The 25075-nt window shown below is 50.8% G+C and overlaps 2 protein-coding genes across 7 annotated transcripts in view; both read right to left on the bottom strand.

The window, feature by feature from the left end:
• Positions 1 to 225: 225 nt before the first annotated feature.
• LOC119101092 (corticotropin-releasing factor-binding protein) lies at positions 226 to 16343 on the bottom strand. 2 transcript variants are annotated; one of them, XM_037224358.1, is made up of 8 exons: positions 16267 to 16343; positions 14579 to 14658; positions 7608 to 7686; positions 6956 to 7113; positions 6170 to 6380; positions 3977 to 4149; positions 2430 to 2538; positions 226 to 491 (listed from the first exon to the last, which is right to left on the bottom strand). In XM_037224358.1, exons 2-8 carry the CDS (start codon positions 14654 to 14656, stop codon positions 310 to 312), a joined length of 990 nt encoding a protein of 329 aa, XP_037080253.1. In that variant the 5' UTR covers positions 14657 to 14658; positions 16267 to 16343; the 3' UTR covers positions 226 to 309. The 2 variants fall into 2 exon arrangements, with proteins under 2 accessions (XP_037080253.1, XP_037080254.1); XM_037224359.1 differs by lacking the exon at positions 16267 to 16343 and adding an exon at positions 15334 to 15407.
• A 3653-nt stretch (positions 16344 to 19996) lies between these two features.
• Positions 19997 to 25075, bottom strand: part of LOC119099962 (tropomodulin) — a 41278-nt gene continuing 36199 nt past the window's right edge. For 2 of the 5 annotated variants that reach the window (XM_037223065.1, XM_037223069.1), the window contains exon 9: positions 19997 to 20159. In XM_037223065.1, coding sequence (XP_037078960.1) covers positions 20029 to 20159 — 131 coding nt within the window. In that variant the 3' untranslated portion in view covers positions 19997 to 20028. The remainder of the gene's footprint in view (positions 20160 to 25075) is intronic. The other 3 variants (XM_037223067.1, XM_037223068.1, XR_005094446.1) reach the window with 3 other exon arrangements.

Genomic DNA, 25075 nt, shown 5'->3' with positions numbered 1-25075 from the left:
AGCTGCATGGGAAAGTACACAAATTTTGGCATTTTCTGTCTTTCTTCCGCTATCTTTGATACGCCAAGCTGTAAGCTAATGAGCCACTGTTTCACGGCCTGCGAAACACTTGTCTAAAATGCATCCCTCCACCACACTCCGCAACCGCAGGTGTTACCCATTCCAGCGTGCTGTTGGACGAATGCATCCTGGCCCTATAAGGACTTGGAAACAGGAAACGCCAAATGTACACCAGGATTGTATTTCATGACTTGATCGAGCCAATCACTGAAGGTTAATATTACACAGCTGTTCGATGCATGGCCGCGTTTACCAGCCGTAATCTTCGAGTGCGTCACCTAAATCCTGCGGGATGTCGTACTGGCTAAAACAGCGCGTAATCATTTCCTCGGTGGTAAGCAGCCTGGCTTTGACGTTGACCACGTTGTTGAAAAAGCCGCTAGAGATCAGTCTCGTCACGAACATGCCGCTGCAGGTGTTTTGAATGGGTCCTGAAACAGTGATCACTTTTTCAATAAACGGTTATGAAGGGCGTCACGACATTAGTGCCATGCAAAAATCTTGCTGACAGGAGTGCTACGGCATCAGTTTTACGCGACATTACTTGTACTGCAAATTTCTATTTTACGGACATTAACCATACACAATAATACTTCTACTGTAAAAATTACGCGACATTACTTCTACTGCAAACTTACATACAACATGATTGATAAACGAAAAGGATATGCTTCGAAAAATTATACTGCCATTTCTTCTACCGCCAAAAAGCTTATACAGCCTATAAGCACACACGAAGTTATTTGCGCTTTAAAAACTCACACACGACATGAGAGCTACACCACAGAACATATACTGCAAAGACTTGTGCAGCCTTTACTTATGTGCGACGTTAATTCTACTGCAAAAACACATACGCGATATGAGTGCAACACAGCAAAGTTTATGCCACAAGCCCATACCCATCATTGTTCTTACTGCAAAGGCTTGCAATCTTTACCACAGGGGACATTACTTCTATTTCGAGTTTTAAGCGTCATTAGTGCTGTATGACAAACCTTGAAAGGCGATACAAAGCTTAGGTTCAAAAACTTATACCGTCATTATATCCACTGCAGAAACCTGTATAGTCTTTATTCATTAGCGTATAGCTTTTATTGCCAGTGCTTATACCTGCCGTTGGTTTTATACGACACCGGCCATACGCTGCACCAACGAAAAGACAGGAGGAAGTGAACCCATGGGAGCACATGGCCGGCTAAAATCGGACTAAATGTGCCCACCCGGCGGTGACGATCGACCGAACCACGACAGGAGTAGTTCTGCGTCACATTTCCTCTATCGTGCGCTACCAAACATATCAGTGTACTATCGTAGTGTTTCAAAACCATGTAGGTGGCTAAGTAGGGAAAATGGCAAGCCTGCTCAAAAATACATAAAACACGGCGTTTACTCCGCGTGTGACAAATCTTCCCACCGAGGGAGAAGGGTAGATAAGGTCTCTGACTGAATACTACGCACGTGGCTTGGTGTACTTTTAAATGCGAGACCGGGGCATCCAAAAGTCAAACCCGTCATTGCGATTTTGCTACCAAAACTATAGCCTGTGCTTGTTTGCCAACCATAACGAATTGGTAAGAATACGTCATGCAATGAATCTTTTTTTCACACGCGCACCGCGAACTTTTAATTGCAGTATTATGCAGTCGTGGTTCCCTTCTAAGCTGGAAATTGCTCCCACTTCCCTGACAGATGTCGAGGCATTTCGCACTCCACTGCTTATTATCATCATAAACATCGACGGTAAAAGTAATGCCGCGTATACTTGTATAATGCATGCGTGTTTCCAGTAGAAGTAATGCCAGGTATGAATCTATGAAGTATAAGTTTTGTCGCGTGGCATTGATGTCACATATTGGTTTTTGCGACAAAAGAATGTCTTGTGTAAGAAGTAACTGCACGCGTTTTTGCATTAGAAGTAATGACTGGTGTAAGCCTTGTTTTGAGGAGCAAGAAGAAGTTTGCAGCAACGTTTCGTCGCGTAACATTATGTCGTGTTTAAGTATTGACTGTAGAAGTAATGTCACAGCAATTCTGTCGGTATGCGTTTTATGGTAGTTGTGATGTCGCGGAGCTATTTTGAGGTATTGAAACAGGAGGCCTTCGGACGTACACCTATTGGCTAATGTCTAGCGATGATATTTCAAAGTGAATTAAAGCACATTTTCTTAACCAAAAACCAAGCGTTACGCTATAAACCATAATAAGGTCCGTCACTTCACTCACATTTTCATGTGGCTTAAATTCCCTCAGTCCACCATTCCACCATCTAACATTCAGTCCATACGGCTACCTCTCCCGACCAGGACACTGAGAATTCCACGATGAGTCATAATACGTCCAGGTGAGTACGCCAGCAGTCATCTGACCTGGGGTCAAACTGCGGCCGCAGAGACGAGTGGTTACCAACGACAGGGTCGCGTCCAGTCCAGCGGCCTCCCCCACCTCCACCAGGTCCTGCCAGGCACGCTGGTCGCACTGCGGAGGGGCGCACGACACGTGAGCCTGGCAGCACACACTGCAGGTGTGGCACGTGAGGACAGTAGCACACACTACGGTGCGACATGTGAGTCGGGCAACACACATTGCAGGTACGGCACGTGAGGACAGCAGCACACACCACGGTACAGCACGTGAGCCAGGCAGCACAGACTGCAGGCACGGCACGTGAGGACGGCAGCACACACTACGGTGCAGCACGTGAGCCGGGCAGCACAAACGTCGGTACAGCACTTGAGGACGGCAGCACACACTACGGTGCAGTACGTGGGCCAGGCTACACACTGCAGGTACGGCACGTGAGGACAGCAGCACACACTACGGTATAGCACGTGAGCCGGGCAGCACAAACGTCGGTACAGCACGTGAGGACGGCAGCACACACTACGGTACAGCACGTGAGCCGCGCAACACACGCTGCAGGTACGGCACGTGAGAACAGCAGCACACACTACGGTACGACACGTGAGCCGGGCAGCACACACTGCAGGTACGGCACGTGAGCGCAGCACAGCAGCACCCACGGCACGAAAGCGCGATAGTTTGCCAGAGAGACTTTCCACCTGAGAAAACCGCATGATTTAGCTTAGGACTCAAAATTTGCATAGGTATCGGATTAGGTCAGTTTTGTACAAAGGGACCCTATTTCAGGGCAGTAAGGGCCTCTCGACCAATCCAGAATCCCTCTATGCCTCTGAGAAAGCGTAAAAAGCTAATGCACCATTTCGTATACTCAGTTCTGAAAATACGTATTCATGAAGAACAAGTTAAGGCACAATGCGGCGTTTGGAATAGGCCCTTGGGTAACCCCTTGGTGGATCCAGGACAGTCACAATTTCTCAGGGGAAAAGGGAGGAGGCCATCCCGTTTCTCCCGAGGGCAACTGACTCTTCAGGGACAGCACGCAAGGTGGACAACACAAAACCACACGTGCCACACGGGAGCCACTGAACGGCATGGGAGCCGGAGCCACCACGAGAACGGCGTGGGAGCCGGGAATACCCACTGCAGTGACATAACGCAAGGAGAGCAGCACATCCATCCGGACGGCGCACATTAGCCGGGCACCACGCGCACCTCAGCAACAGCACGCTGCCTTAGACATGGTATCCCACACAGCAGTGACAGCATGTGTTTGCCTACTCATATTCTGGGCAAACACTAGGCTCGCTTTATAACAGTACGAACCACTGTTCCATTCTGTGTGGCGATGTTAAGCCAAATATCGAAACTCATAATGACGCATTCGGGTCTATTCATGCGAGATTCATTCATACATTCCGGCCGCTGAGAGTTCCACCCCACCGCCTGGCTCTCACCAACTTTAAATAGCAAAGCACTTCACCTTCGCCCAAGTCCATCCCAACGCGCATGCTCCTGACGGGCCAACAGCCAGGATAACGCCCCGCCGCCTTGCCTTGAGGAGGGGTCCAGTGAGCGCCTCGGGCATAATGCCTGGGGGTGGCACGCCGACGCGGTAGGAGAGCACCCGGAACTCCACCGGGTTCAGGCTGAGCAGGGTGCAGTTGTTGCGCCGGCCGACACTGCGCAGGGTGAAGATCTCCGAGCCCTCCACCAGCTGACTGCAGGCTGCGGAGAGGGAGAGGGTTAGCCGCCACGGACCGGCCGGAGCTGGTCTGGGACGGGGTGAGTGTTCAACTCATGGGCACATGAAGTCGCAGAAAGCTTGTTTCGCCGTGCTTCTGTTGGGTGATGCGGAAAACTGGCCAACTTGCCAAAAAAAGAAGAATATAGCAGCGGCAAGTACAGCAGCTCACGACGCTGGCCAGCAATCAACACTGTATTGGCGGCAGGTACAGCAGCCTGCCACGCTAACCAACTGAGAACGCTGTAATGGCGGCAGGTACAGAAGCTCGTGACGCTGGCCAGCAAAAACACCGAAGTGGCGGCATGTAAAGCAGCTCGAGACGCTGACCAGCAAACAGCACTGCGCTGGTGGCAGGAACGGCAGCTCACGACGCTGACCAACAAATAACACTGTACTGGCAAAAGGTACGGCAGCCCGCGACGCTGGCCAACAAATAATACTGAAGTGGTGGAGGGCACGGCAGCTCACGACGCTGGCTAACAAACAGCACTGATTTCAGCCTTCCGGTTGCGTATTTGGAGTTTCAGCAATGCCTTATCATCTGGCACGTGCCGCTATAATACCCCTTAGCTGAGAGGCAAACTGAAATACCAATGCCTGCCAGTCCGACCGTCCGCTTCGATCCTATTTGACCCAGGAAAAATTTGGTAAAAGCTTCTCGTCACATTGCAATCTCCCTGGCCTGTTGGGGATCGCGGCGCCACATTACTGGTCTCGAAGCGTGCTGCATGTTTTGAAGTTGATATAACTGCTCATACCCTATTTCCGCTGATGAAGCTTAGTCCCGCAGGTCAAAAGGTCAGCAGGTAACCGAGAGCACTCGGGAAGGGGTCAAATAATGCGGGTAGCCCGTCCCGATGCTTTCAGCTACTGCTATGACACCCGATTAATATACGCAACACGACATCGTCCATTTCGTGACCGAGATCATCTGCTTAACGCATTAGCTGCGCTCACGAAGGATTTTGATAAGTAGACAAGAGTCCATAACTGCATAAGTAGAGGAGGTTAATTGCCATATGTAGATAACAGCCTACCTTGGGGCACTAGCCATTTTCATAACCGATCGTAATATTTCCAAAAGCTTTGCGCTTTTCTGAAATATTAGTATCAACTGTTTAAACAGTTCAGAGCACGGGAGGTAAAGAGCTGTAACGCTGAGAAAAGACGTGAGGCGAAATGTTTACGCTCCTTTAATCTGCCGGTTTGGAACCGGTCTCTGGTGCGCCGTTGGGGAGACGTGCAATCCGCTTCCTACACAGGGCACGATCAGCCACGTGCAACGTGTCCTGTGTGGTGAGCCGAGATCGTCTCTCACTTGGACACAGTTCGCTTCACGTCTGGACTAAAATTACACGAGTGTGATGAAAAATTTAAGAATATGAACTTACAATGCTTAAAGTTTCGCAAGCATCAGCCATTCAGTGTTTTGGCTCATATCTCTGACGAGAATAGTATCAGGACGAACTAATTTTGTCAAATAAGTTGGGCGTTGACTCTGAAGTGGCCGAGCCGGGCCCGAGCACGACATGATACCACGCGACACGACACGACACGGCGCAGCGACGGAGCTCGGCTGGTCCCTCTTTTGACGGCTGATATCTGTACGACAGCGCTGAAGACACGCGCATAACTGACGGATATAAAGCTGTCTAAATTGAGCTTTTCAGGCATTTTCGTCCCAGTCTTAGCTAGTTCCTAAAAACATGTGTGATATCAAAGACAATCTCACTACATAACTTGCACAGAAATTCGAATCACACGATGAAGACTCCAAATTCGTTCTCTTGACACCGCGTTTGTTTCGTATATAATCGACTTAGCACAGCTCTGAACAACAGTCCAAAAACAAACCCAAAGAAGCGGCATATTTCGACAACACCGCACCGTCCCTTTTGCGACCGACCCGCTCCACTCTCTCTCGTCAACCTCGCTTCGCCTCTCTCCCGCCTCCCTCCCCCCACTGCGGGCCCGGCCGCAATGGTAGCCGGTGCCACTCACGTGCTGGGTTGGGCAGGTGGCGGACGCGGAGGGAGATGGCCGAGCCGGCGACCGGAAGGCGGTACTGCAGCAGGGCGGCGTTCTGCGCGCTGCGCACCGGCTGCAGGGTGGTCGTGGTACCGCAGTGCTCCAGGTACCGCTCGCGCACCGGCAGCGGGTGGTCCGCTGGGCCCGGGAAGAGCTGGCCGTTCATCTCCCAGCCGTCCACCAGCTGGGCGAGGCGCGCGGTCAGCAGGGCGCGATCCGAGCGCATCACGGGTACAGGGACGCAGCACGAGCTCAGCGAGGAACGATGTCAGCGGTGCAGAGCGTGAGGTCAGCGGGGAACGGCGTCAGCGATGCACAGCACGAGCTCAGCGGGGAACGGCGTCAGCGGTGCAGAGAGTGAGGTCAGCGGACACAGCGCGGGGTCAGCAGGGGACGGGCGAGGTCAGCAGGAATGACCCATGAGGTCGGCGAGGAAACATGAAGAGCAGCTTGAAGCAAGCGGGAGAACGGTGTTCGAGGGGTGCAACACGAGGTCAACAGGAGCGCGGCACAGGATCCGGGTACAATACGGCGGCGGCACTTACGTAACATAATGAAATGGCAACAAATTTCCACTAAAGCTTGTTAAACGCGTCCGTACCGATCGACACGGCCGCGCCATAATGAGTGGCGAAGTGTCAGCTTCAGGGACTACGGCGCATCCAGATGGGGCTCAAATACGGTCGGTACGGCATTCCTCCACGGAAGGGCTTTGGCGCGAGTGCCCCAGCACAACCCACGCGATCAGCGTCCACTTACCGCAATGAGGCCGCCCGTATGGCAGGGCACGTTGACATATTCTAGCTCGATTTCGATAACGGTATTGACAGCCGAAAATAGGTAGAGACCGCACGTCTCTTCCCGGCCTGGGGACTTGATGTAGAACACTCCATCGACTGACGTTGTGTTTATGCACTCTGGAAACATGGAGTGTTAGGCGCCATGTACCTCAGTACACACACCATTGAGCATACGCTGAAACGCCATCGCCGTGGGGCACTTAGGCCCAAGAACCCCGCTCGGCGTACAGACTTTGTATTCAAGCACACTTTGGCCGCGCAGAATCGTGTTAGGTGGCGTTATCCTATGATGAACCGTATCAAAGAAGCCCCATGCTTAATTACCCACCTTACGCTCCATGCACAATTATCCTTCCATGCCCCGGAGCAACGCCTTTGCATTCGGCGCAGCCTGCAAAGGCGCTACGTATCTACTCACATCGTACCTTTTGATGTTTTCAAACCGAACCGAATCACATTGCGCTGTCGTGATCACACAGCTTCGACGCGACGGAAGTTTGCCTATCGTGTGTATACAGCTGTCATTTGCCCGTGACCCATGCCTGTCACGCGCCGATCCGGCCGTCCGGCTGTCCAGCAGGCCCTTCCCGGTCTTGTGCTACATTGCTTACCATGAATGACGTGAAACGGCTTCAGCGGCGACAGGATGGAATCGTCGTCCTCCAGAACCACATTCTCTTCCTGATTTGTCTACAATGAAACACAAGTCATTTCAACAGCAGGTCGTCGCAGAGGCGTAAGGTCAATACATACCGTGACATGTACAGACATAGAGTCAGATTTAGAATAGAGTGGTGATTCTGCAGCTGTGAGGCAGCCATGTTCCCAAATGCTAGTTTCACGGTGCAGTAATTTTACTTGCAACGGAACAGTGAAAATACAAAAGTGCAGTTTACAATTGCACGTAAATTTCGAGCCTTATACATCTCATTCGAACCAGAACGAGTACGTGAGAGTGTATGCTAAAGCACTGTTTATTTCATATCACTTTCATTATTGATTTTAAGTGGTCCGATTTTTTTGCAGTTATGAAATGATCAATGCCATAGCTTGTATTCTATTAACGCCGCATGTCAACGCGAGCCATCGTAATCAGGCAGTGCACATCACGCAACACTCGCAATGACTCTGTCGTAATGAACAAATTATTGGTGCTTGCCTTGGTGGACAAATAAGTTAAAGGTGTATGCCACGGTGGTCGGAACGAGGAGCCACCAAATCACCCACTGCCAAACTGTTCGGACATTTTGAAACACTGACTCGCCCCAATTGAAAAATTGTATTTAAAAAACTGATTGGATTCAGTCGATAACTGTTTCAGTGCCGATACAATTGGTGTGTAACGAGGCCGCTGAGTGTCGTTTTGAACAGACGAGGTCTGCAGCGTTCGCGAACAGACAGGGCCGGGGGGCGTCATTTGTTAGCATTAACGGGCGAATTGGGTCCAGGTGCAGTATCACGGGAGAGCAAGCGGATGCCACTTGCTACCTCTATGTGTATGCCACACCCCACATCTACATCTACATCTTTTCCCTCTCCTCTTCTTATATCTCTCCCTCTCTCTCCCTTTCTCTCTCTGTCTGTCTGTCTGTCTGTCTGTCTGTCTGTCTCTCTCTCTCTCTCTTTCTCTCTCTCTCTCTCTCTCTCTCTCTCTCTCTCTCTCTCTCTCTCTCTCTCTCTCTCTCTCTCTCTCTCTCTCTCTCTCTCTCTCTCTCTCTCTCTCTCTCTCTCTCTCTCTCTCTCTCTCTCTCTCTCTCTCTCTCTCTCTCTCTCTCTCTCTCTCACACACACACCACACACACACACACACACACACACTCCCTCTATCTCTCACTCAATCTCTGCCTCCCTCTTTCTTCCTCTTACTTCGTTGTTTCTATCCGCTCTTTCTCTGCTCGTCTCCCAAAAACCCTGACGACTCAGGAAATACCAAGGGGGCTGGGACAGACGGACTGCTGTAGAGGCCGCATGGAGAGACGCCCGCCGCCCCGATGGCGCCGTCCCCAGCGGAGGCCAACGTCACCGCCGCTGGACGCGGGCCCCGGGCGGAACGGCCGCCTCAAAGGCAGGTAGGGGCCGCCATGACCGGCTCTAGGGCCCTACTGCAAGGGAGTGGGGAGGGATGCTGCCGTAGAGATCGGCAGCACACCAACGAGATGGGGAGAGGGTAAGGGCGTAGTCTGCATTAGCACCTGAAAATTTAGGCGCCCTTCCTTCCCATCTTTCGCTCTTCCCTTGAACTGTCCCACCTTTGGGCCATATTTCAAAAACGTAACCTAGTGAAACCTCAGGACTAGTTGCGTCTAATAATAACACTGGGTGGTGCCAATGCAGCACCGTGAAGCCATAATTATAAAATCAAGTTTGATTTTCAGTCCAAATTACGCCATCAACGCTTTACATCAGCACTACACATCCTCCCTGTACGTGCGACCACTGTCGTCATAACAACCACCCTGTGCACCTCTATTGGTGCGATTACAAAAACGTTAACGGACGTGGTTGGCCCAGCGAGAAGGGCCTGTTACTGAGAAGTTGGTTGGTTGACGGACATTTGAAGTTTGAACCAGTGCGTTACATGGATTATGTGATATTCTCATTCCCAAAGCTAACGTGCGCCTCGAAAAGAACCACTTTGGTTAATGCCATAGGGGAGAAACCAAAGCTATAGTGCCACGTTTCGTCGAATCCGCGGGATAACAGCCTCCGCGAATTTTACACGAATACCATATCCCAGAATCTGTGCCTGATATAATCTGGAGTAGTCTACTCGTCTTGGGTGCAGACATGTCTGCCGCACGAAATACATGCTTAAGTGGTTCAAGGGTCTCGCGTTCAGAATAAGCGTCAGGACCCGTGCCGCGAGCCAGTTGGGCAGCTCCAGCGTTGGTGTCCGTAACATTAAGGCGACCCGAAAAGCTCTCAAAGCTAACCATTCGCTGATGCGAGCCCTAACTTGGTTTGTTTTAGCACCGACGACGTTGCTGAAAAAGCGTCAAGAAATTATGCTTTCTGGAACTAGAAGACGGCGCATTGAGATTTCAAGGCAGTTAAGCCTACACGGGGTACGATATGCGTAGAACTTGCGGCATTTTCTTTTTTGCCTGCCATGTGCATTACTTCCGCAAGGTGCTCTATACGCTTTAATGCTTTTTCAAAGTCTACCTTTAACATTGATTCTATGGAAGCTTGATTCCAGCCGAAAGCGCACATGGCCCAAGCTACGCACAGTTCCTTCCTGCGTACGAACGCAAGGTTCCCAGGTGCTAATGTATACCGGTGGCGGCCAGCTAAGCGTGACTCGCTCACTCGTCTGCCTTTTCCCCACTACGTAGCCAACGCTGGGGCAAACTATGTCTGTCACGGCTGAAAAATGACAGCTCTTTTGAAATGTTGATTTCCTTATCTTTCTGAAAAAATGTTTGCTCTAATTTGCATGTCTCTAGAAAGTGGGCTTCTGAGTATAAGCTAAGTATGACCCGGCTCTTCCGCTGTGCGTCTTTGGGGCTAGATAAATCTAATCTCCACGTCTTTGAAAGACTGCTCTCCACGTCCAAGAACGCGTCAGTCACTTGAATGAAGGTTAAATGTCATTTTTGGTGTAGGGACTATATTCTCAAAAGAGCACATTCGCGCGCTGCCTACCCACGCACTACCTACCACGCACCGCCTGTGTGTGTGTGTAAGTGTTACAAGGGCGGGGCACGGTATCAATCAAGATTGCTGCAGATGGGTAAAACGAATTCCTTTATTTTGACAAGGTGCTACATGTCGTTATGCTAGTAGGTAAAACGGGTTTTTGTTCGTAACTTACGATTCATCGGTCGATGGGAGCACGTGGCAGAGGACGATTTTGGCCTCTCCTTACACCAAATCAGTTTTTTGGGCTTCAAGTTTGCCTTTTCTGTTTGCTCTTTAGGGTGAGCATGCCAAGCATGGCCCTTGGACTTGCCACCGGGCTTGCCACCGAGTAGGGACCGTTTTGAATTTTCGGGTCATGATGTTTTTCACCGATAATGTTTCCGTAAGTGAATAGCAGCAATAATATCAAAGCGCCAACATTTCACAATCCGGTAAGCATTCACGTCCGCTCCATTTACTTTCCACTTCCGGTTAGCGTGTGGGCGTGCCTCTCCTTTAAGGCTGAGTCAAGCCTCTCCATCATAAATCTAGTCACTTTGTTGGAAATCCGAAGCGAGGAGTGGGGGATTGTCGCATTGGTGGAGATCACGATAGTGGTAGGTGTCCAAACCCCGCCTAATATGATGCTCGGCTGATGCTATCGTCAGTATCTCTGTTCAAAACATATCTGTCTGTCACAACCCATATGTGTTTGGGTGAGAGTTCTGCAATATTGTGTTGTTCGTTGCGTTCCTTCTGTCTTTCAAGTCATTTCTCTCTCCGCTCCCAGCCTAAGCTTAAGTGGGCAAGGGAGGGGCTTCCAGCAGCTGTTTCTGCCATAGGGCACAGTCGCGTAAGCCTCGCAAGGCCAGTAAGGTCCATAATGTTGCGGTGAGAACACTGCAAGACCACTTGTGAGCTGAGTTGAGAGACAACCCAAGGAGATCGCCCATCTTGTTCTACAAAGGGCTAACCGCGAAAGGAATCTCGTCTATGGTGTCTCAGCACAGAGAAAACGAAGGTGAAAGAACTCTGCTTACCGGCGCGTTCAGTTAGGCCATGCACTGAGCTATGCCTCTAGCTCTTGCCTCGTGATTCCTGAAGTTCTAGAGAACTCTACAAGTCTTCGCTCGGGGTGCACGAGTTAGCACAAGCTCAAGTGAATGGCTTTAAAGCTATGCGGTTTACTAATTGTATTAGTTGCAAGGAAAACATCATTCCATGGCAAAACAAACGTTTCAAAGGGCTATCAAGCTTAAATCAAGCTTGTGAATGACTTATAAGTGTTCTGGCCATGCTGAAAAGTCAACGGGGATCGAAGTCCATTAAGAAAAGTTTCAGTCTTTGCTGCTTGAATTGCTATGAAACTTGGGTATCACAGAGGAAAGATGAAAGGCGTGCCTCATTACGAGCTCTGAACGTGCTCTCAAAACTACATTCAACCTGAACTCTATGCCTGACCCTCAATTTGTTGACGTCAAATAGAAGTGTAGCCATTGAGATTTCCACTGAAACGTATGAGTCCAAAGGCACCCAATTTTATTCAAGTATGCTTCACACTGCCTGGTAAATAAGTAGACATTGCTTAAATGAAGGAAGTCACTAGCACTAGGGGCGTCACTTCCTAAAATCAGTTGGAAGGCGGGGGGGGGGGGGCTTGGCAGAAAAGGTTGACTTCACCCACCTGCCAAAGCTGATTTCTTTCCGGATCTCGGCCACTTGAAATTGCTTCCTCGATGTGAAAATGCAGAGCTTTAATGTTTGACAGATTACAAATTGTTTTGCTGCGGAGAAATAGCTTCCCATTTCAAGTTGATGAGAGCTGCCTGTTTGTGAAAAGCTTACAATGGGGTAAAATTCATGGAAAAACGTCTTAGTAAACCATAGTAAGGGATCACTGGTGATTACCGCTGTCGCTGAGCGCATTCTTGACTACCACAACAACAATTATGTGACAAACACACTTGCCACTGTTGGGAAAAAACACCCTTTAACTTATATCAGAGCCACTCTGCTTTTGAAAGCTGCCACATATTACACATGGTTGTTTCTTATCCTTATCCGGGCGCTATCATTTTAAACAAAACTTGAACAAAATTTGCAGACTGACTTAACATACAAAGGAGTAAGCGGGACAATAACATTGAGCACATACAGGATTCTGTTTCCTACAAAATAAACATGATACCAACAGTGGTGTGTCTAAGTACCGAATACCTAGAATGCCAACAGTTAAGGTAATTGTTTTGTATTTATTTGGCCAGTATTCCCTCTTCTCTCCGAGAGCTCAGAAAAAGCTTAGAAGAGCATTGGGTGGCAGTCTCAAGGCAGCATTGGTAGGCTCATGCCCTCCTGAAAGCATATAAAGTGATGCCCCCGACTAGCACCATTCATAGGCTATTGTAATCACTCACTTTTATGGGCGCATGGATAGGAATGCATGTAGGACCTCGCAATGTGGGTGGGGGCAATTATATATTTGACAACAAAAAGCTCAGCGCTCTCACTTTTTTTCTCCCGTTTTTTGCCTGGCGCATGACATCACATATAATTAATCAGTTTTAATTTTACATAATTTATATATATATATATATATATATATATAATATATATATATATATATATATATATGTATGTAATTGTTTGATTTTTGCCAATCAAATTATTATTTCATTACAAAATTTTGCCACATAATTTGTCATGTATGCACCTTATCTTTACAACCGTCAACATTCAAACACACGCACATTGGACCAGTATAAATTTTGATAAAGGGAGGGATGGACACTCGGTCTTGTCTCCTCTTCCCATTGAATGCACTGCTGCAAGTAACTTATTTTTGGAACCGAAAGGAGATGAGCACTGATTTGAACCCTCAACAGTTCAAGACATGTGTCATGTGTTTTGTTTAGAGTGGATACTGGTACGGATACGGACACCATCCGACCGAGTGGGGAGGCAAAATATAGAACTCAAAACAACGAACAGACTTGCTTTCTTTTCAACACAATTCACGGGACTGGTTTGAAATGGCTGCAGACTCTGAAAACATTTCTAGATGGAAATATGGGTTAGCTCTTCTATTTTCATTTCGGATCAATAATCCTGAAAAGAGTGGCAGTTACCGCTGCTATTGTTGATTGAAAGGCAGATTTTATATCTGGATTTCTATTTTCCTCCTGAGAACAGTTGAATTCCTCCAGGTCAGCGAACTGCAAAGCTGCCATTCATGGTTCAGTATCGTCTTGCTGGTACGGCGCAGTCAACCGACACGATTGAATCAGGTCGTCAGAGGAGTCAGATGGCGCGGGTGACTTCACAGTAAAGTTCAGCGCCGGCTGCACCGAGGGTATTTCGGAGAGACAAATCATGGCTCTGTAGAGAAACGTTTAAAACTGCAGTGTGCGCCGGCATGCGTAATCCCAAGACATCATGTGAAACATGCTAGCAGCTGTATGTCGGAAATGATTAGGCCGCCTACCCGTTCACGGTTTTCGACCCAAAGCAGCTGATTGAGCGACCAAGGCCTGTAAGTTTACGTTCATCATGCCTATTTGAAGCGTTTTATTCCGTCACCGCATTGTCACCCTGTCCACGGCCTGGAATTTTCACAGGTCTTTCGATATTGAGCATCCAGCATGTTCTATACAGGCAAACATGCCACATTCAGCAAAAGCAGGCACCCGCTCTGTCTCCAAATTTGTGTCTCACTGCTTCACTTCTACACCATTTAACTCACAAGACCGGACACAAAACACTACACCATCCATCAACCCGCTGCCGTGTCACGTATTATGTCTGTAGTGTGCGGCTGAACTACCCATCTAACCGAGAAGACCACTGGCGCTGCGACGTAGCCTACAAAGAACAACACTTCTGCGTCCTCCTACACACTGAGCTGCTATGCATTCTGCGGAACAGTGCAGAGCCGGTGGCGGGAGGGGCCGGTCGCGGTGCTTACCACGTGCGGCACCAGCGCCGACAGGGCGGACGAGCAGCAGATTGTCAGCAGGGTGACCAGCTGCGGCGTGGACCGCATGCCTGGAAATGTGACGCAGACTCAGAATGTGGCAACAGGCTCGGCTGCGGTCAGACTATCGCCGGAAGCAAGGGGTCTTAGCAAACCGGGCCGACGTTTCCGAGAGTCACGCTGGGTATCCGCTGTGAAATATCTCTCAGGGGTCTAACAGGGGTGGTGACTTTACGTCAGTGCACAGCGAGGACGAATGTGTCTAAAGCAAGTAGTAAGATTGTGCAGCATCTGTGCCAGGCGGGTTGACTCGTCTGTGTAGGCTACACCTTCGTTATTTTGTCCAGTTTTGTGACAGTGTAACGCAAATAAGGGTACGATCCCTTGTCAATTTCACACACTATAAGCCCCAGCAAAAGTTTGCAAGGAGCGACAACCATGTACTAGGCTTCATATTTTACTTAGACAATCTTTAGAGTACAGATGACCTGTTAGGTTTGGTCAAGCCAGGTGAGAATAGTCCTTTCTCATCTTTCCGTATCAGCATCAATGTGATACAAGAGTGCTCACACTTAACACCGTGGTGCACGGTGATGAGAGCTATGCATTAAGACGGGTCAAGTGCTGATAATTAGCGCGGATTCGAAGATTTGACCTGACGTGTCTTTAACCACAGCTGCAACTTTGGCGGGTGCTTTACCGCTGCTGCTCAACCAACTGAACATCAGAATCAAATGGCAATTCACCTCGGAGGTCGCTGAGCGGCAGCACCGAGCTGGGGCACAAAACTGACTTCTGTAAATGGCCTAATTCCACGCCGCACCTGAAAGCAGCCCGTTAGCGGTACAAGGCAGGCTTCCAGACGCAGAGCCCATGGAACCGACCAGTGCCCGTGTCAGCGACCAGGAAAGCCAGGGGAACAAGTTGATCATAGTGTTGAAGTTTTGGTTAAGTTAACAACAAAGTCAGTCTTGGGGGAAGATTTATTGTTGCAATGCTCAAACCGATAGCTTTGACAATATCGCAATTTCGGTAATGCATTCTGGTGCGTTCAGTTTCCAATCCCCTAAATGGAGCAACGCTGCGTATGTGCGAATATTGATACGTTTTGTCAGTTTAAAGCTTTTCTTCTTGTACTGCTATTATACTTTTATTAACTATACTATCATTGTACTTATTCTACCTACGTTACCATTGTACTTATACCGAATCAAAGCAATAAGCCACTTGCTGGAGTGATTCGTCAGTGAAATGAACTTGACTCCCTTGTGAATGAAAAATGAACTTGTTCCCCAATGAAAGACTGCCTTAATTTCCTCGAATGTTTCGAGTGTAATCACTCGAAACGCTCCAGTAGCGGCTCGCTCAACATTTTCCCAAACCATCGCCAGAAACGCATTGGGATCTGAATAGAGCCTGATACCGATTCTGTCACAGGCACTTGATAACAACTTTGATGACGAGAAAATGCAAAATAACAGGTTGGTAAAACGATGGAACAGACAGTGCACTGACCGACTGCATTGGTAGTAATAAAACGTTACGGTATCCGCATAAGCCACAACAAACGCGTACACTAATGTAGAGAGCTTTCCGAAACGGCCCGACAAGCCGCAAGTCAGCAGCAGCTCCTCCATCATTCCTCGGCTACCTGGATGGCAATTCGGAGCGCCGCTCACCTGCCGCTGTCCAGTGAGCTGTCCGGTGAGCTGTCCGGTGAGATGTCCGGTGAGCGGGCGCTCCCTGTCGTGGTGCGTCGCCGCCGTCGAGTAAGGCGCGCCGAGCGCTGCCGGTCCGAGCTAGCCGCGCCGCCGCGCCGCGCGCCGCCCCCGGCTGGCCGGCGTCGACCCTCACCCCTCCCTCCCTCGCCTCCAGCGCCCCACTGGTCAGGGCAATATCGGCCGCTGGTCAGTGTGCTGGTGACCGGAGCCGTGCTGGGCGCTGTCTGGGGGGCCAGAGCCGTGCTGGGCGCTGTCTGGGGGGGGGGGGCGGAGCTGTACTGGGTGCTGTCTGGGGGGGGGAGGGGGCGGAGCTGTGCTGGGCGCTGTCTTCGGGGGGGGGCGGGGGGGGGGGGGGGAGGTAGAGCTGTGCTGGGCACTGTCTGGGGACCGGAGCTGTGCTGGGCATCGTCGAGGGCGGGGGGGGGGGGGGGGCGGAGATGTGTTGGGCGCTGTCTGGAGGACCGGAGACGTGCTAGACACTGTTTGCAGACGAATGTTAGCATTGTGGGCTTTCAACGTTCGTTTTTCGCGTTTTCGCGCATCCATCGTTTCCTGCGACATGCATTGAAAGGTGGGTCTGCCGAGATGTAGGGCTAAATAGCTTTGAAGTTGCGGCACGCTCTCTCTCTTCTCATCTCGTATCATTCCGTTTCCTACGAATTTCATGTTGACACCGCGCTAATTCTGCGAAGTTTTGACTGCAACGCAGACCATGCGGGAGGCGAACCCTGCTTCTGGTATCTGCACTTTGCACCTGTCATCAGCGATATGCTATGACGCAATTGTTATGCGCAATCAAAGGGCTTTGGTTGTCGGCTTTTGGAAACCCATTCAACTAGCGGATTCCAGCACATGTAGGGGACATCGTCATACCCGCCATTACCATTCTACGCTTTAAAAAGACCACGTTTTTTCCTAGAAAAAAAACTTGGTTATCTCCGCGACTGCTAGATCGAAGTGGCAGCACCTCAAGAGTAGTACCATTCTGCGGGAAGTAGGCTCAGTGCAAAACAAATGGTCAGAAATGCTTGGTGCTGTAACTGCGTATTTCTGCAGAAAAAGCTGACATCAAGTCAACAAAACAAACGTGACTGCTCTTAATTTGATGCCTTCATAAGGAAGGGTGTAACTTTGATAGTGTTTGGACTCATTTAGAGCTGAAATCAATGCGTAAGGCTGCATACCATTTCAAGAAGGAAGCCATGTCATCCCTTTGAGTGATCACTAGATGCTAACATTGATTTGGTAGCTGCCATTATGATTCGGTTTTACTCCGTGGCGCTACGGCCGAAAGCGAGACTCAGATGTGACAATGTTTGGGGTGTTCGGAATTTGCTGGGGTTGAAATTTGATCCAGCAGATCGTTACTTCTGCCTGCCACATGCAAATAAAACTAAAGAGCTTTTGGGCAGGCTCAGTCGCTTTGAGGCTGCTGGTGACTTGCGACAAATGCCTAGCGACAAAGACGAAGCCGAGGGGAAGCGGGCGGAGGGGACAGTCGTTCTCCTTGATGACTTGGGGAGTCTTTAAATCACTGGAGGCTAAATCATGTCGGGCGCTGGAATAACTGGCGTCCCTGAATCACTTCGGGCGCTGGAATCACTGGCACCCCTGAATCACTAAGGGTGTTTGAACCACTGGAAGCCGAATCGCTTCGAGCGCAGTGCCCCTGAATCACTTGGGGCGCTGGAATCACTGGCGCCCTAAAGCACTTCGGGTGCTTGAATCACTGGCGCCCGTGAATCCCTTGGGACGCTTGAATCCCTGGAGGCCTGAGGCATTTTGGGCGCTGGAATCACTGGAGCGCTGAATCACCTCTGGTGCTTGAATCACTGGCGCCCGTGCATCCCTTGGGACGCTTGAATCCCTGGAGGCTGAAGCATTTTGGGCGCTGGAATCACTGGACACCTGAATCACTTCGGCGCTTGAATCACTGGAGGATGAATAACTTTGGGCGCCCAGTTGGGGCCGCCGGGCCCAACTGGGGGGCTCAATTCATATGATGACTTCCTGTTGGTCAAGGTATCATACTGGACTGGGACATTCCGAAACAGGCGAATAATGTTAAGGGGTCAGGGCTTTTCCGGCTTCCACATATCTGTCTGCACATAAACGAATTCACTGGGAACTGGGCTTCAAATGGAGAGGCTGCTATTCTGCCCACCGTTTATCACCCGCAGTGTTTGTTACCCACTTTGAACACGTTAATATTGCAGATGCGCTGGTGCATCACAGAACGCCCTAGCAGTGTGCCAACAAAGGTGCTTTCGGAGCGACCGGGACGACAAAGAATATATGCTGTCGACGCCATCATGACCTTATCTCCCATGGATTTTGCGCGCTTTGGTGTCCGCAGCGAACCGGACGACAAAGATTCCACGTGACGTCACGAAGAACAGAACATTCTTAATGCGCCGTGAGTGCACCCAATGTATACATTACCTAGCGCGATCTATGATCACAAGACAAAACGGCCGCTTTAGCTTTGCCGAACCAACGGCCTTCGCCAGACCTCATGGGAACCTTACGTCATCGCTTCCGGTGGCGACTCATCGGTGCGATCCCTATGGTGAATCTCGCGCCGACGGAAGGCCCCAGCATCGCAATCAGAGGCGAGGACGGAGCGCCGCCTGGTGGTGTGTATTTCACGGAACGTTACGTGAGTATGAGGTCACTCGGCCAGCTGCAAACAAACCATGCAGCCGTCTGGATAGTGAAGGTGAGTCCTCTGGGGATTCCATGTTTAGGGCGTACTGTTATGGACGCGGCAATGCTATCGTTTTCCGCTAAGGCATATGTTCTTTCATCGAAATTACGCGTAATGGCGCGAATGATTGCGAATAAAGGAGTGCAGGCGGGAAGAGCGCATTCATTTCCTTCGATGCTGACATGTCTGTTTTTGCCTACCGACTGGAAATTCTCGCCACACCACTCGATTACCAAAGCGCTGATGTCATTCATAGGCTCGAATGCGCGCTAGGGAATCACTTCTGGAGGCAAATATAGTGAGCCACCCCACGTGTTTCTGGCCTCCGGCGAAACGCACCAAGCCCGGGGATTTCGGTTTTATTTGTAACATGTGATTTCATAAATACACTTCCACTCGGACTCTCAGTGACAATACAGAACCGGGTTTGGCAAACAAAAATATGAGCCTGCGTCGGCGGGGTCGCGCAGGGTTCGCCGCTCGGGCGGCCACGGCCCGGGCGGCCCGCGCCCTCTAGCACACCCACCGCGCACGGTCCGGGAGCGCGGGCCCGCCGGGAGGCAAGGTGACGGGCTAGTCAGGCCCTCGAACGAGCGCTCGGGCGGCCGCGAGACCGACCGGCGGAGCGCGGGTACGAGGTCGTGACGTCTGAGGAGCGAGGGGTAGAGCAGGCAGAGACACTGCGGGGGCGAGTGTGGGAGCCTGCTGGAGGTGTGGTGGGACCGCGGGGGCTGAGATGAAGCGGAGGAGACATGACGCCATGCGAAGCAGCCTAATTTCCGCGGGCGACAGCGTGCAGCGACTCGACGCCGGCGGCTGCCTGGCACCTCACGTGTGCGGTGACGGACAGAACACAGTCACCGGCGACCTACAGTCGCCCTGCTATGGCGCACACGCCGACCAATGTTCGCTGCCCGGGCGTACTCATGACCGGCCGGGCCTCGCCCCGGTCAGGCCGGGGGTGGTCAGGCCCTGCCGGTGGCAGCGGCCGTGCTGGCGGTGTCACGTGACAGTCAACCGGCGGCAGTCAGCGCCCCGAGGTCGGCCGCCCGGCCTGAGGTCACCGCCACCTTCCCGGAGGTGTTGCCGCCGGACGAAGTGGGAGGTGGCGCCGACAAACGTACCACTGATCGGGTTGCACGCACTGCGGACAGATGGCGCGGCGTTAATGGAGTGTGGCGGCCGGGGAACCGACGAGAAAGATGCTGTTCGGTAGTCTCATTGATTGTGCAATTTAGCCTAAACGATCAGCATTGGTAAGTCTATTGTAAAATTGAGCCTATTTAGCGAGCCAAATGCGTAAATACAGGCCCTGCGTCACGTGGCCTTCCTTTGTGCCCGAAGTATGACCTTCAATGACGACTTGTGATCGTGTGTTTACGCTGATTTGTTTCGGAGTCTTCCCCTCCAGACAAGCTGTAGGTCCGTTGGGAGGGTTCGGTCCCAGCGGACCCCACACCGTACACTGATGCCTGCATGTAATCGCTGAAAGGCACGCCGTCGCCGCTTCCGTGACCTCTTGACAGCAGGCTTGCTCAGCCGGTGGGTGATAGTGGTGTCGGCATGGGCGCCTAGGGCCATCTGGGCCTTGTTTTGCCAGTGGACATACCTTATATACTAAATAAACAGTCATGTGCATAATCTGATACCTCTGCACGCTTGTAAGCGCGCTACCAGCCCCCATCATTGACACTGACTACTTAAACTATCGCGCACTTCATATGCTCACTATAACCTACTTCTCATAAATACTGGAAACCACTACCACCCACTCCTTCTAATCTGGTTTCGGTCACTACTTGTATAGTATGCTCTCGTTTTCTCAACCTTCCTTCACATTTCAGGGCAAGGGTTGCCGTAACTGGGCATTGCGTGACCATGTGGGCGTCAACGCACGGTTCTTAGAGCTGCGGTGGCTGGGAGCAGCAACTCTCCTGGGCGCCTGCAGTGATCATGGCGGTTAGGCGGCAGGAAAATGAATCAAACTGACATCTGTGAATTTTCAAGGATCAGATTGCGTTTGCCATGATGTCAGTACCCACATGCATTAGATGTGACAATACTTTGCGGGAAGGAGGAATGAAAGACAAACTTGAACCCACATCACACGTTGGCGAAGTGTGCCGGATCGACGGGAACAGCGGGGCGCGAGTCGCAGCAATGGCGTCAGCATAATGAGCAGTGAGTCGTGAACAAAACATCACGCTTGCTCGCGGCAGTATGGCCCTCGTTTTGGATTCCCCTGCCTGATCACAACCACCGCTCGCGTCTGCTGTTACCAGGAATGGGCGGCATTGGGGTGCAATACCGGGTCGCAGTTACTTTTGAAAGCTCAAACATGCATTTATCATTCATGCATTCTATCAAGATGACATTGCGTAACAAGTGGAAGTTATAAGGCCTTTAAAATGCAGTCTGAATTGTATTTTACATTTACTACAGAGGCTCATCACATGTACTTTTTGCTAACTGACCTCGATAGCAATGGTCAAGTACACAATTATGATGACTGATCTGACTGAATCATGCTGAACCCAACAACACTGATAAAAAACACTGGATGAACAACACAAAGTCGTAGGGCGTAGTTTTTAATTCCGATTTCTGGTGTCTCAAGCACCAGAGCGCGCGCAAAATCCAACTATGAAGTGTGAGCGTCCTCGATACCGCACAATCATACCTGTTTTCCCTTATTTAGTTCTGAGTTCGTAGTCTCGCTCTTACTCTCCTGTTTATCTAATCGTCGATATCCATGCGCAACGAGTGACAGACACAATGGGGTCGGGCCACAACAGCTGAACGTGTTCGCATCGAAATTAAACACAAGTCAGATCTACACCTACTACACCTGCCGACGTAGTAGGATCGGGCCACAACAGCTGAACGTGTTCGCATCCCACCCGCAGACGCGGTAGGATCGGGCCACAACAGCTAAGGGTGCTAGCATCCCACCTGCAGACACAGTAGGATCGGGCCACAACAGATAAACGTGTTTGCATCCCACCTGCAGACGCAGCAGGATCGGGCCACAACAGCTAAACATGTTCGCATCCCACCTGCAGACGTAGAAGGATCGGGCCACAACAGCTAAACGTGTTTGCATCCCACCTGCAGACGTAGTAGGATCGGGCCACAACAGATAAATGTGTTCGCATCCCACCTGCAGACGTAATAGGATCGGGCCACAACAGCTAAACGTGTTCGCATCCCACCTGCAGACGCATTAGGATCGGGCCTCAACTGATAAACGTGTTCGCATCCCGCCCGCAGACGCAGTAGGATCAGGTCACAACAGCTAAACATGTTCGCATCCCACCTGCAGACGTAGTAGGATCGGGCCACAACAGCCAAACGTGTTCGCATACCACCCGCAGACGCAGTAGGATCGGGCCACAACAGAAAAACGTGTTCGCATCCCACCTGCAGACGCAGTAGGATCGGGCCACAACAGCTAAGGGTGTTAGCATCACGCCTGCAGACGTAGTAGGATCTGGCCACAACAGCTAAACGTGTTCGCATCCCACCCGCAGACGCAGTAGGATCGGGCCACAACGGCCAAACGTGTTCGCATCCCACTTGACGCGCTGCCTATCTCCGACAGCTACTTACTTCACCACCGGGCGGCCGGGTCATGATATTGCATGGCTCTTAAATTACCCACTCGCTCTTGACAGCAGGCTGGCGACACAAATTTCCCCGTAGTTCGGACTCCTCGAGTGACGGGGGTCAGCGTTCACGCAACAAGGTAAGCTTAACGACGTCTCTGGTCCCAACAGGGCCCAGAAAACGATTCATCAATTTTTTTTCTTCCGTCCGGCACATTTTCACAACCTTTTCCTCGCTCAATGACGCGTCACAAACTGGTTCGCGGTTGCAGTTGGCTATTCACGCAGTACCAACGGCGGCTCTAAATTTCGCAGCAGACTTAGGAAATCGTTACATGGCCAAGGCACGATGCTCTGAAACTGAGAACTCCTCTCAAGCAGAGGCTATCCAGAGGCACCCCCACCAAATGAGGACAGAATGGGTGCCTAAAGACCACTCGTGATGACGTGTTTATATAATCCATACCGGATCGTGCATCACCTCATATCGTATGCAGTATCACATCATATCAACTCCGGTATCATAGCTCTTTCAATGTTTTCATGCAACCATGATTTCTTTGGACTAAAGGATGCTCACGAGCAGGATTGTAATTATGATTGCAGTCCACCACTCCGAACAGGGTTCATGACAGGAGTTAAATCCTGTTTGTAGCGAAGGGTTGCCCGCTGAGGTACGATCCACTTAAATATAATTTAGCCTATCTTTACATGAAGCTAAGAAATACTTCAAGGGGTTAACAATCCACCCCAAAGACCAGAAACAAAAGCTGATCAGTCTGGTATTGGGTTAATTGCATGGGCAGCCCGCATACCAATCCACCAGCTGTGCCCACTGAGAGTGCGCTGAGGACAACAAACGAAGGTTAGTTCCTTCCAGCTTTCCGTGTTCGGCGGCACTTCATCGGCATTTGGATCTTCAGATCTTCTAATATAAAACCAACAGACCCCTATATACAGGCGACGCGGTGTCCAGATTGACAAAGCCGATCGGCTCCTTCGATTCCTCTGGCTTGCCACAAAAGCCAACAGCGCTATGGAGCTCGTTATTGCCACGGTGCCGCTCTTTAGTTCCCCACTCGGCAGGTTTTGTGCTCAGGACAGCGGACGTACAATTCGGCCTCATTCGCTACCGACACGAAGGGTTCGAAAAAAACATCGCCTGACACTGCTGCAGCGACTCAAACGTATCGCTCTTCAGCAGGCATTGGACCGTTGAACGCTGTTGCTGACAGGTGGGAATGGATGCAGCGGACTGGAGCGTTTTTAGGACCTTCATATATCTTGCGGATATTGCAATCTTGGCGGTACAAAGAAAACAGTATGCGCGGAAATTTCCTCTGGCAACCGGATTTCTGCTCGTCGTGCAGCGTGATAAAAATTGATAGCTAAAGACGACTGAGTATGACTACCACTTGTACTTCGGTCGGTGTGGCAATACAGTTGGATCAGTTGGAAAGCTTTGCTATAGACGGACAAAGACGAACAGTATTTTTCCAATTTCATTGCAATACTTAGCCACGGGTTCCGCCGCGGGATATCAGAGGAAGGGGATCATGCTACCTGGCTTAGTGCAATGTAGCATTGACCCTATGGGTGCTGAATGGATGGAACGCACCGCAAATCGCACACCTCCCAACTTCCGACACGCCGGAGCCCGCCAGTCAGTCAGTCCCAGACCAAGGTGTTCCTCGGCCCGACCACCGGATCGCCAGCCCGATGACCCGACGTCCCGGGGCTACGCCGGTCAGCCCGACTCTCGGCGACCTCTGCGACCTTTGTCGACCCGCACCGGCCCGTCGACCGGCCAGGGATCGTGTGATGGAAGAGGCCTGGCCTGGCGTCGCGGCGCCGCCGCTGACGGACAGAAGCAATCGCGCCGAGATGGTCGGCCTACGTCGCGACCGCTCGGATGATGGTCGGCCTACGCCGCGACCGCCCAGCTGACAGTTGTCTCGCCGCCGGGCATGGGTCAGACCCCTGCTGAACTCAGGCTCGCGTCAGCGTTTGCGATTTGGATGCATTTTTGGGACTGACTTTCGGAAGTCGAACAATGCATTACGTAAATTTGCAGGTAAATGAGATCTGGACACTTCAATTTGAAAAATGAGCTCGCATTGTCAGACGAAAACATGATGGATTCTGCCTCGGACTTAGACTCGAGGCCAAGCCAAAAGAACAAGACTCGGCCTCAGACCAAAATGGATAAAGTTCCAACTCAGACTAAAAGACACTTGAACAGAATGCTGCGTTCACATAACATCGAATCTGACGTCACTAACTAATCTTTTGTCACAGCTCCCAAGGCTCAAATCTGGGACCTTGGGTTATCACCCCGGAACTTAGTTATTTACCTGGTGCAAACATCATGAAATAATGGGTTCAAAAACCAAGCCTTGAAAGCTCGTGATGTTCAAGGTATGCGTGTCCGATATACCACCGGCGAAACCAACGA

Source organism: Pollicipes pollicipes, unplaced genomic scaffold, assembly GCF_011947565.3.
Source record: "Pollicipes pollicipes isolate AB1234 unplaced genomic scaffold, Ppol_2.1 Scaffold_4881;HRSCAF=5763_pilon_pilon_pilon, whole genome shotgun sequence".
Classification (NCBI taxonomy): domain Eukaryota; kingdom Metazoa; phylum Arthropoda; class Thecostraca; order Pollicipedomorpha; family Pollicipedidae; genus Pollicipes; species Pollicipes pollicipes.
This window is presented reverse-complemented; position numbering and strand designations above follow the sequence as displayed.